General features: G+C 35.1%; 1 protein-coding gene across 1 annotated transcript; it reads left to right on the forward strand.

Annotated features, from left to right (window-relative positions):
- Nucleotides 1-3,006: 3,006 nt before the first annotated feature.
- On the forward strand, nucleotides 3,007-5,552 carry LOC138310425 (uncharacterized protein PF3D7_1120000-like). The gene has a single exon (XM_069251641.1). The coding sequence runs from the start codon at nucleotides 3,340-3,342 to the stop codon at nucleotides 4,162-4,164; it is 825 nt and encodes a 274-aa protein (XP_069107742.1). The 5' UTR covers nucleotides 3,007-3,339; the 3' UTR covers nucleotides 4,165-5,552.
- Nucleotides 5,553-13,968: the final 8,416 nt, after the last annotated feature.

Genomic DNA, 13,968 nt, shown 5'->3' on the forward strand with positions numbered 1-13,968 from the left:
ATTCACAGGAACGATAGTATCAAAATATGAGTTACCAAAAGATATATAATCGGATATTTGCTCACGAATAAGAAGAACAATGCTACATCCTTGACCACAACGAGCCAATCGTCGCGGTATAACAATGGATATGAATTGGTCAATATCTAACGTGTAATCATCTGGGATCCAACACTCTGTCAGAAATATAATGTCATAGGTAGGTATGAAATTTTTAAATTCTGGAATTTACAATTTATTGTCCTGACCACCGTTAACATTCCAAGAAATAATTTTAACATCTTTAACTGAGTGTTCACTTCGGTTGGGTACATGTGCACTTGGCCCTCCCCGACACCCCTACCTGGGGGTGCTAGTGTTCCGTCTCCTCCGTTTCGCATCTTGTCTGAACGAAGTCGGCGTAGTTATTGCCACATCACGGTAGGAACGTCCGCTAGTACTGACAGAGAGTGAATCGCGAGATGGACGCCTGTCGGAATTGTTATCCAAATTGTCAGAAGATCGACTGACAGCAGCATTGTCCGTACAGTATAGCTGCCCGTCTGGATATACTAGTATTTTTCTTCGCCTAGCCTCGACATCAGCCGGAAATTGCTCATTAATTCCGTAATCCGTATTTCTGAGTTTGTGTGCGTTGTCCTTAACATAAACGAGGTCCTTCTGATAAATGAATTTGGCAACGATCGGCCTAGGTTTGCCACGTAGAAAACGACCGAACCGATGGACATTAGCAAATTCTACATGGTAGTCAATTCCAAGCTCATGATACAGAAAGTCACGGACTTGAGTCTCAGTATTTTCACCTGGGGATTCTCCAAGAAGGCCGTGGAATACCAAATTGCATTTCATGGATCGACATTGAATATCAGAAATAACGGTCTTGAGCTCGTCCCGTTCAGAGCGTGTTTCGGAGGGTTCCTCTTGTAGTGCGGATACACGTTTACCAAGATCCGAGACATCACTGGCGATAATGCCCTCTGTAGCTTTCCGAGATTTCACGTCGGTTGTGTTACTAGACGTCTGTGCTTTAATATCATCGTAAATATCACTAATTGCCTGAGCACTGGCTTCCAAGTCTCTAGTTTTTTGTTTAACGATGTTTACAGACTGTACAAGTTCAGAGTTTTTTTACTTTAATATTTTTAAACTCCTGCTCGAGCTTGTTGACCTTTGTTGACAGGGAAGTTACAGCTCCATGGATTTTGTCGATTATTTTAACATGTACATCAATGAGCGAAAACCTCTCATCCATCTTATTAAATCTAGAATCCATCTTGTTAAATAAATCTGTGATATGTTTCAACATAACATCAGTGTCTCTTGAAACTTCCTCAAACAAAACCTTATGGGCATCGCCGATAACATTGGATGTTTGTTTATCAGCCATTTCGTGATAGAGCGCGTCAGTAGAGCGAGTTATGGACGTGGGTCGCACGTGAAAACATTTCGACTATTACATCAGCATATCAATAAAATAAAATGATCAATCATATCAATGACGAATACGTGTAAATACAGAAATACAGTTGAATGTATCAACTGTCAGTTCGTGTTGTACGATTATGTATATATATATATACGTCAATTATGATTTAATATCTATTGACTTCGGTACGTTCTTAATTTTACATAAAATATGTAAAAAAATCGTTTTAAATAATGTATTAAGCGATGGTTGAGATATTATTAATTGTGTTATTTTATAATTAGAATAGTGTGTATCACTAGAAAATAACGTGATTCAATGCTAACAGTGATGATTCGGTTATATTTTTTTTCATAATGAATGCTTCAGTGAGTTACAATGTAATTATGACCAGCAATACGACGTCCTGTGGTGTGAGTTCTCACTGGTTCTTGTGTGTAATCCTTCAGTCCACTTTATCGAGCCCCGCGGGTGTTACAAGTATACATTGTACCTGCCCCCCTGTAGTACAAACACGTGTATAGCTAGTACTATATATGTCCTTACAGAAAGGTATACAAATGATCCTTACTATCAACCAATATGTGTACGTTACATGTACCAATTGTAATTAATGTCTAGATACAAAAGATGTTTTTTTAATTTTATTTGTTATGCTCACCTGGCCCGAAGGGCCGGTGAGCTTATGTCATGGCGCGGCGTCCGTCGTCCGTCCGTCCGTCCGTCCGTCGTCCGTCCGTCCGTCCGTCCGTCAACATTTCCTTTAAATCGCTACTAGTCATAGAGTTCTGCATGGATTGTAACCAAATTTGGCCACAAACATCCTTGGGGGAGGGGGAACAGAACTTGTATAAATTTTGGCTCTGACCCCCCGGGGGCAGGAGGGGTGGGGCCCAATAGGGGAAATAGAGGTTAATATTAAAATTCCTTCAGAAAAGAAACAATGAACCTGTATTCAGAACATTACTTGGCATTACAAACCAGGTGAGCGATACAGGCCCTCTGGGCCTCTTGTTTAATTTTATTTGTGTATGTTCACGTAAATTTATCGGCCTACACCGTCAATTGACTCCACTTTTAGTTTAGCCAACACATGCGCAGTCAACTATTCCAAATCAATATCAATGAATAACATCCGGTAAACGAATTGGAACGCAAACGCACGCAAAGGAACGAAAGTCCAAACGAATCAAAACGCAAACGACATCGAATCAAAACACAAACAAACGAAAACGCGAAACGCAAACGAAAAACGCTCGACGAAACAACGCAAACGAAACTAAACAAAAGAAACACAAACATGGTTTAACCATGTTTTTCGTTGCATTGTCTGTGACGGTCACTATACACATTTTGTCCGAGATCTGTAAATATTTCACATTTTCCTTCTGTATCACTTTCTCAGCAGCTTCTAAAACTTCTTCGTGGGTTATGCCTCGAAGAAATCTGTGATTAAAATGCAAAGACATTAGCCTTTGCAGTAGTGACATCCCGTGTTGTGGTTGACGTGAGTAGAACTCAATTGGTAAGAGGAACAAAGGCTAGATCCAAACGTCAGACAAACACTGAAGCATGGGGGTGAGTAGTGGTCACCAAAGACAGAGGACACACCAGCTACAGCTCTGTCTATTTTTTGGAGAATTTCTTCATTTCTGCAGATTTTTCAGTCTGGAATTTTGGCAATCAACATCATAATGTATCCAAGAGGCCTTCTATGGACTTAATTTATTGTGAAATCTAGTATTTAGTGGATAAACTGACTTTGAAAATTCTACCTGAGTATACCTATAGTCATGGCTGAGTGACCACTACCTGACCACTAACTTCTACAGTGTTACCTGTATTACCTGTGTGTGCCTTACATGAACTTCTATTCACTTTGCCTATATATGTATCTGGCTGTTATCTGAGAAATGGCAAGTTCTACTAGAAGCTCAGTATCTGGACATTCTAAACCGCATTCAAAATCTGGACAACCTAGAGTCAGTGATGTATTTAAGAAGATGTCAACAGAGGAAAAAATTGACAGTATTTTGAATGTGGTCACAGAATTTAAGGACAATATGCGGACTGAAATGGAAAAGTTGAGAGAAAACATTAAAGAGGAAAATTTGGAGTTATTTGAACGAATGGAGGGTCGTGTCTTCGAACTAGAACGCAGTAATGATTTCTTGAAACACAAAGTAATGGTACTGGACAAAGAACTAGAAAGAGCGTTTGAAAGAATCGACGAATTGGAGACAAAGAGAAACGATCTGGAGCAACAAGGCCGCAAGAACTCTATTCGTGTGTTGGGTCTGACTGATGACAACAAAAAAGAAAGTGTAGAGGACACTGTTGAAAAAGTGGTTGAGCTTGTGAAATCCTTTGGGAATGTGAATATCTGTGATTCGGACATTGACACAGCTCACAGACTCGGGGTTTATCAGCAAGGGAGACCACGCCCAATTATATGCAAGTTTGTACAGCGCAGAAAAAAGACTGAAATCATCAAGGAGAGGAAAAAACTTAAGAATACTGGTGTAACCATTGTAGAAGATTTAACAAAGACAAACCAGCAAAGACTTAAGGATGCATATAGCCTTCCGTGTGTGGAGCGTACCTGGAGTTCGGATGGTAAACTGTTTGTGCTGTTAAAAAATAAGAAAGTTCGGAGAATCTTTCATGACTCAATTCTATCAGAGAAGTTTCTTCTCGATGACGGAAATTTCAAAAGGAAAAATGAACAGGCTGAGTAACTTGTGAACTCGTTAGTCAAAAAAAAAAAACTTGGACTTGGATCTTTTTTCTCTTATTAGTAAGATGTGGATTAATAAAGTGATGTGAATTATCATTCTTCTGGTGGTGTACACTGTACTCACCCAGGACGTTTTACATTCTTTGGATTACCATGTAGGATAAGGAAAAACATTCTGTGTAAATCTTCTAAAGGTATGTAAATATTACTCAATTCCCACATTTTAAAAGGGAAATGTTTCTTTTCATTTTTTCCCCATCAATATGTATGCATATATTCTTGCAATGATAATTCACATCCTTGTTTATTATGAACTGATCAAATGATTTCTGTAAATAATGCATGATAATAGCGAAATACCTACATAGCGAAATATGCACACCTCGCTACTTACCAACTCAGTTGCTCCTAAACATATCTCGAATAAGCAAACCTAAAAGGATTGCAACATAAAGTCACGTTTGCTTTGGTAAAGAGAAATCATTACGATTAACTTTATATTTGAATAAACCACTTCGGGGTTTTTTTTCACTCCTCTTAAGTCTTGGAGTTTGTAATGCCTATCGTATCGGTTTTTTTTACTTATATTTAATCTCGATTAGCCAGACACTTGAAGCTTGTACGGTACGTCAGTCTTTGAGAAGAGACTGGTTGACCCAGATTTTTACAAGTCACTTCCGGTTGGAAGGTAAACGTTAACTTGCATTTGTGTATTTCAAATATATATATAATTGTAGATAATATAATAGCTGAGGCGTGACTAACATCAGTTTATAGCCTGATACGATAACCTTTATGCAATGATATGTCTTCACAGTACCTACAAATGTCAGTTTTATCATTACTTTTTTGTTACATTCAAGAGAGAGACAAAATATATCTAGTTTTTTTATTTTGTTTTTTCATTTGAATCAACCAATTTTATTATTTTTTTTTCACCCAACTTTATTCATGGGGTTTGTAATGCCTACCGTACCATTTTTTATTTTTATGTAATCTTGATCAACCAGACACTTGATGCTTGGTAGGGTACATCCTTCTTTGAGAAGAGACTGGCTGACTGAGATTTTTTCAAGTCACTTCCGGTTGAAAGGTAAACAGTGAACTGTGCAATTACAAAGAGTATTTCAAATATTTATATATCTTGCATGTAATTCGGGTACTTATAAACACGTGAATATGTACTTCAAAAATCTGACAATGGATCTTGTTACACACGTATATATTGATTTATAGAGGCACATCTTAGATTAATAAATGTCATTTTGAAATGTCGATTTTTCTTACAGTACGTATACTAACATATAGGCCTAGCCTATATAAATTTCTTTTTGCTTTCTGAGACAGAATCATTTTGTTTCTCTTAAAGATGATTTCTCGATAGTCTTAAAGGTGATCTTATAATATATATATTTAATTTATCTTTTGTACATGGTATAAAGTAATTATTCAGTTGGAACATTTTACATTACATTGATATATTAGTTCACATTTATATACTGTAGAAGTTAGTGGACAGGATTTTATTGTTATTATTTTTATTTCTTCTTTTCTTCTGCTACATATATAGCTATTTCTCCTGAATTATGTTAAATTTCTTTCTTCTCTGTGTCTTTTCCTCTTTGCTATCTTCTTCTTTCATTTATCTAAACACTACATTTTCTCTTTCCACCCTCTCTACTCCTCTCAGTTATGGTACTGCTTGGAAGCTACTTGTTTATCTTTATAAACATTTGTACAAATACATGTATAGGTTGAGTCCATCAAGATAATGTCTGCAAACTGCCAGGGTTTAAGGGATAGAGTTAAACGTAAAGATGTTTTTTCGTATTTCAGAAATCAGAAACACAATATATGCTGCATACAAGATACACATTTCACAGAAGACATTGAAAATATTGTAAGGGCAGAATGGGGGTATAATTGTTACTTTAGTTCTTTCAGATCTAACTCTAGAGGGGTGGCGATCTTAATAAACAATGATTTTGAGTCAAAAGTCTTAAATGAAAAAAAAGATACTCATGGTAATTTTATAGCACTGAATATGTTGATAGGGGACAAAAAAGTTACCTTAATTAATATATATGGCCCAAATTTGGATAAACCAGAGTTTTATCAGCAAATCATAGATGCAGTGCAAGAATATAATAATGAATTTTGTGTCATTTGTGGAGACTTTAATTTAGTACTCAACACTAGTCTGGATTATGATAAGAATTATAGAAATATAAACAACCCTAGAGCTAGAGAAAAAGTTATAACATTAATTGATGATTTAAACTTAGTAGATGTATACAGAGAACACCATCCTGAAAACAGAAGATATACATGGAGAAGGAGTAATCCTATTAAACAAGCCCGTTTAGATTTTTTCCTAGTTTCAGAAAATATGTTAGGAAATATAACAACCACAAACATTGAACCTGGATATAGATCCGACCATTCCACACCAACAATCTCAATAGAGTTTAATGAGTTTAAGAGAGGGAAGGGACTCTGGAAGTTTAATAACTCGCTCTTATATGATGAAAATTATCGGAAAACAATAACTGATCATATTTTAGGTATTAAAAAACAATATGCACATATCATTTATAATCCTTTAAACATTCACACTATTTCAGATGAGGATATCCAGTTTCAGATTAACGATCAGCTGTTTTTAGAAACACTTCTACTAGAAATAAGGGGGAAAACAATATCATTTGCATCATATAAGAAAAAAAAGCATTCGGAACAGGAAAATAATCTCATAAAAACAATAGTTGAATTAGAAAGTAATGAAGAGTTAAATGTAGAAGAACTAGAGGAGAAAAAGAAAGATTTAGAGAAAATTAGACTTACCAAAATTAGAGGAAATATCATTAGGGCAAAGGCAAAATGGGTAGAGGAGGGTGAAAAACCGTCAAATTATTTTTTAAATCTTGAGAATAGGAACTTTGTCTCTAAAATTATCCCTGTAATAGAAAAAGATAATGGTGAAATAATTCGAAATCAGAAAGATATACTTGGAGAAATAAGTCAGTACTATAAACAGTTATATTCTAGTGACTGCAATATTGAAAACATTAATCTAGATGAATTTTTGAGTGAATGTCCAGTTCCAAAGCTAAACTATGCAGATTCTATGACATTAGAAGGAAAGATCACATATTCTGAAGCATCCAACACTTTAAAACGCATGAAAAACAACAAAAGCCCTGGGTCAGATGGATTTACCGTAGAATTTTTTAAAATTTTCTGGAAGCAGTTAGGAACATTTGTTGTTAGATCAATAAACTATGGTTTTGAAAATGGAAATTTATCTTCAACACAAAGACAAGGAATCATTACCTGCTTACCCAAGGGAGATAAGCCAAGACAATTTTTGAAAAACTGGAGACCCATCTGTCTTCTTAACATTGTATATAAAATTGCTTCAGGCTCAATCGCATATAGACTAAAATCAGTATTAGATAAATTAATAAATTCAGATCAGACAGGTTTTATTTCTGGCAGATTTATTGGGGAAAATTCTAGATTAGTATATGACGTCATGCATTATGCTGAGGAACATTACATACCAGGCATGCTTTTAATTGTAGATTTTGAAAAGGCATTCGATTCAGTGAGTTGGACTTTTATTGATAATGTACTGAATTTTTTTAATTTTGGTCAAGATATTAGAAATTGGGTGAAAACTTTTCACAATAATACAATATCTGCTATAAATCAAGGCGGCAATCTATCCCCATTTTTCGATATCAATAGAGGTTGTAGACAAGGAGATCCCATAGCCCCATATATATTCATTTTGTGTGCAGAGGTTTTGGCCATTAGATTAAGAAATAACATAGATATTTGTGGTATAAATGTAAATAACTGTCCCTTATTAGTTTCTCAATATGCAGATGATACTTCTCTCATCTTAGATGGTACAAGAAAATCTTTGAAGGGGTCCATAGATGAACTCACTAGGTTTGCCAAAATATCAGGTCTAAAAATTAATGTCAATAAAACTCAGGTTATATGGATTGGCGACAAGAAATATAGTGAAGATATTTACTTTCCCGATTTAAATTTGCAATGGGGAAATAATTCTTTTCTACTTCTTGGAATACAATTTCATGTGGATTTGCACCAAATTCCTAAATTAAACTATGACAAAAAACTTGTAAAGCTCAAGGCACTTATTAAGATATGGAACAGAAGAATTTTAACACCAATAGGAAAAATAAATATAATAAAATCTCTACTCATATCACAGTTTAACCACCTTTTTATATCCTTGCCAAATCCAGATGATGTTTTTATCAAAAAATTGAATTTTGAGTTGTATAATTATCTGTGGAACAGCAAAACAGACAAAATTAAAAGAGATATTATAACTAGGAACTATCCAGATGGAGGACTAAAAATGATAAACATAAAATCTTTCATTGATGCATTGAAACTTACTTGGATCCGTAGACTTTACACAACAGAAAGCAAGTGGCAAATATTTTTAAGTTTATATGCTGATAAAGATAAACTGATTAATTGTGGAACTGAATACATTTACAGCTGTCAACAAAAATGTTCAAATCTATTCTGGAAAGATGTCTTCTTGGCCTGGAAGAAACTAAATTCTCAAGAGTCTATTATCAACGACCAGCCTGATGTTATATTAAAAACTCCTATCTGGTATAACAAAATAATATAAAGATAGGAAATAAGGCAGTTTTTTACAAAGATTGGTATCAAAAGGGTGTTATTATCATTAATGACATGATTAAAAATTATTCTTCTAATACACTATTCACTTACGAGGAATTTACACAAAAATTCAACATAAGAACAAACTTTCTTAAATTTCAAGGCATCACCACAGTAATAAGAAATTACCTCACTCCAGATATATCCAACACATTGCTAAGCTATCCATACATACCTAAAAATTTAGAAATTTTTCTGAAGCATAAAAAGGGTACGAAAGATTTTTACAACCTTTTAAATAAAAATGCTACAATCTCTACCGGGAAATCCAAATGGAATAATTTATTTAACTTTGATGATGATGTTTGGAAACGAATATATAACAATCCTTTTGGTGCAACTAAAAATTCAAAACTACATTGGTTACAATATAGAGTCAACCAACACATTTTAACATCCAATTCTTTCCTGTCTAAAATTGGGCTTGCTGAAAGTGCTAATTGTTATCGTTGTAAAACGGAAATAGAGACAATAGTGCATATGTTATGGGAATGTATAGAGGTACAGAATTTTCTAATTAACTTTGAATCCCTATTAGATAGATTACTCATCCCATTCGCCTTTAACAAAGAAACATTCATTTTTGGATTATTTAATCAACCAATACTATATAATAGGGTAGACAATATGATTATTTTAATATTAAAACAATACATATATAGCACAAGATGTTATCAAAAGAATTTATCAGTATGTGCCTTAACTAAACTTATAAAGGAAGCATACTTCACAGAAAAATATACTGCAGTCAGCAAAGGTGACAGTCATATTTACAAATTAGACAATGATTGGAATAAATGGAATAGCTTAATCAATATGTAACCCTGGTTCAATAATTTTAAAAAGGAATATTAATTAGTAAATCATAATTAAAAATTTCACATACACATGTAACATTAGCTGTATCTTCTGAGATCTTTCTTACCATAACTCTCTCTCTCTCTCCTTTCTCTCTATCCTCTTATCTACTCTTCTTTTTTCTCCTCTTCTTTAGAAAAAAACAACACTGTATTTTCCTTTTAAAAATAACTGATTTAATACGATGTCTCATCACATAATCTCAAGATAACATATATATAATGCATCTCAGGTTTATATTGTATATTAGACTGACTATGAAAGAATATAAAAATATGTATGAATCAATAGCAATAGAATGTTTGGATGAAAGAGAGTAATTATGATGTCAAACTTAATTGTTTTTATATATATATATGATGTTAACCAATAGTAATGCTTGTGCTAGAGGCAAAACTGGATTGAAGAAGAATGGGTCATTTGAATGATTTCTAGTAGCACAAACCAGTGAGATTGAAATCAGTGATGAAAGAATGAGATGAATGATGTATAATATGTATTTCAAAATGATTATGTACAATGTGTTGTTTCTAAAAATAAAAAAGATACAAAAAAAACACTGAAGTATGCACGGATGAAGAAGTCATTGTTGTATACCATCACAACAAAAATAGAGGACGATTATTTGGTTTAAAACCAGATAAAAATGTTCAATAATCAGAGCCTCCTATACACACGTGTTTCATCATCAAGGGCAGATAACTCTTCCTCATTGCTTGCTGTTCTTCCTGCTTCAAGCTATCCATCTTCAATATTACGACATATCCTGATTTGCAGTAGAGAGTTTTTTCAAAAATCCTGAGTGCAGTTACACATACCTCTGAAAAATTAACTAATATGTAACTACTATAAAAGTCCACAGAAAAAAAGTTCCCTCTCACTTGATGAAACTTTCATCCTATAACTCTCTAAGAGGGTTCATCAATGTCATCAAGAACAGTTTTGCTGTACATGTCACGTAAGCCTAAGAGATATGTATTCTTTTCTGCATCCGACACTGCGAAAACCTCAAACGATTTGCCAATTTAGATGTTTCGTCGGAGTATAATGTCAAATTATCTTTATCTGCAACTTAATGTAACTGCTTTTTTATTAATGGTTGGTTCACGCGCTCACAGAGTTGCGACATTCCTTATCACTTGTATGATATTGTGAGATGTAACATAGTGCTCAAATGTTGAATGTCAATGCAGCATTGTCATTTATGAGATCTTGTAAATATTCATTACTTGCAGGTAGCTCGGTGTTTGATTTAAGCACTTCGTATGCCTGTTTCTTTTCCTCCACAAGTAAAGAATATAAGACTCTTTCATATATATACATGGAGGATAAGGATATTCCATCCTCGGGGTCATAAAATGTAGTAAAACCGGAGGCTTGCTGAGGGTTTTTACCACATTTTATGACCCAGAGGGTTGAATATTCCCTATCCTCCATGTATATATAATGAAAGAGTCTATTTCTCCCATAGCTTTACCAAATTTCCGTTAAAATACCTAACTTAAGGTGGTAGTCTCACATTCCCCAAAATTTTCCTGTAGTTCAATATTTTTCATATTTGATTTATGAAGTAAATATGTTGTTATTCAAATGCTTGAAGAGGTTGGGACACTGTCATAACTCAAGCGTCTGTTTGAAAAAAATCATGATCTATCTCCCTTACCATGAGACTACATTCTTAAGAGCATAAAAAATCATTCGTTACAGGTTTTTAGGTCACCTGAGACGAAGTCTCAAGTGTCCTATTCTAACCGCCTTTTGTCCGTCGTCGTCCGTCGTATGTCCGTAAACAATTTACATTTTCGACTTCTTCTCTAAAACTGCTGAAGCAATATCAATGAAATTTTCCACAAACCTTCTAAGGCATAAGGCCAATCAATATTGTGAATTATATGGTCTCCACCCCCAGGGAGCTATGGGAGGGGCTAAAAGGGGTAAAATTGACTAAAATTTCCAAAATCTTATTCTACACTCACAGATGTGATGAAATTAAATACTTTTCATAGATAGAAAGGTCTTAAGGTCATTTACAAAAATTGTGAATTTATATGACCCTGGGGTCTCAGGTTTCCCCCTGGGGAGGGTTAAGTTTACTATAGTTTATATAGGAAAAAACACATTTTTTGAGTATTATTTGATCATTTGTAATAGGAAATGAGTCAAATATTGTCAGAATTATCAGTATGAGATGGCCATTGAATCATATTAAGCAATTTTCCATGACTGACCCCAAGGGGCCTTAGGGGCGGGGTCAAAAGGGGTCAAATAGGCTATAACTTCAAAAATATTCTTCTGAAATTCTGGAAATAGTAGAATCACATACTCTTCATAGATGGAAAGGTCTTGAGGTCCTCTACAAAAAATGTGAATTATATGACCCTGGGGTCTCATGTTTCCCCCTGGGGAGGGGGTCAAGTTTACTATAGCTTATATAGGGAAAACACATTTATGAGCATTTTTTGCTCAATTTTCATAGGAAATGAGTCAAACTTGTTTAGAATTATTAGCCTGAGATATCATTTTAATATCTTTAAATATATTGGTCCTGTCAACCCCCTCGGGGCAGAGGGGCGGGGCCAAAAGGGGCAAATAGGCTAAAACTTTTAAAATCTTCTTAAATACTGGAAATGGTAGAATCAAATACTCTTCATAGATGGACAGGTCTTAAGGTGTTTAATGAAAATTGTGAATTATATGACCCTGGGGTCGCACGTTTCCCAAGATCACCATGATCGTAAGGTATTTTGGTTCTGGAAATTGTTTTGATATATAAAGCCTTCATTATTACCATCTGTACTCACGTCATATGTATCCCATCAGCCTTCATTATTACCATCTGTACCCATTTCGTATGTATCCCATCAGCCTTCAGTATTACCATCTGTACCCATTTCGTATGTATCCCATCAGCCTTCAAGTATTACCATCTGTACTCACGTCATATGTATCCCATCAGCCTTCATTATTACCATCTGTACTCACGTCATATGTATCCCATCAGCCTTCATTATTACCATCTGTACTCACGTCATATGTATCCCATCAGCCTTCATTATTACCATCTGTACTCACGTCATATGTATCCCATCAGCCTTCAGTATTACCATCTGTACCCATTTTCGTATGTATCCCATCAGCCTTCATTATTACCATCTGTACCCAAATTGTATGTATCCCATCAGCCTTCAGTATTACCATCTGTACTTACGTCATATGTATCCCATCAGCCTTCATTATTACCATCTGTACTCACGTCAAATGTATCCCATCAACCTTCATTATTACCATCTGTACTCACGTCATATGTATCCCATCAGCCTTCATTATTACCATCTGTACTCACGTCATATGTATCCCATCAGCCTTCATTATTACCATCTGTACCCACGTCATATGTATCCCATCAGCCTTCATTATTACCTTCCGTACCCACTTTGTATGTATCCCATCAGCCTTCATTATTACCATCTGTACCCACGTCATATGTATCCCATCAGCCTTCATTATTACCATCTGTACCCATGTCATATGTATCCCATCAGATTTCATTATTACCATCTGTACCCACTTTGTATGTATCCCATCAGCCTTCATTATTACCATCTGTACTCACGTCATATGTATCCCATCAGCCTTCATTATTACCATCTGTACCCACGTCATATGTATCCCATCAGCCTTCATTATTACCATCTGTACCCACGTCATATGTATCCCATCAGCCTTCATTATTACCATCCGTACCCACTTTGTATGTATCCCATCAGCCTTCATTGTATCCCATCAGTCATCAGTATTACCATCCGTACCAATTTTGTATGTATCCCATCAGCCTTCATTATTACCATCTGTGCCCACGTCATATGTATCCCATCAGCCTTCATTATTACCATCTGTACCCACGTCATATGTATGCCATCAGCCTTCATTATTACCATCTGTACTCACGTCATATGTATCCCATCAGCCTTCATTATTACCATCTGTACTCACGTCATATGTATCCCATCAGCCTTCATTATTACCATCTGTACTCACGTCATATGTATCCCATCAGCCTTCATTATTACCATCTGTACTCACGTCATATGTATCCCATCAGCCTTCATTATTACCATCCGTACCCACTTTGTATGTATCCCATCAGCCTTCATTATTACCATCTGTACTCACGTCATATGCATCCCATCAGCCTTCATTATTACCATCTGTA

This window comes from Argopecten irradians, chromosome 16 (genome assembly GCF_041381155.1).
Source record: "Argopecten irradians isolate NY chromosome 16, Ai_NY, whole genome shotgun sequence".
In the NCBI taxonomy this organism is placed as follows: Eukaryota; Metazoa; Mollusca; class Bivalvia; order Pectinida; family Pectinidae; genus Argopecten; species Argopecten irradians.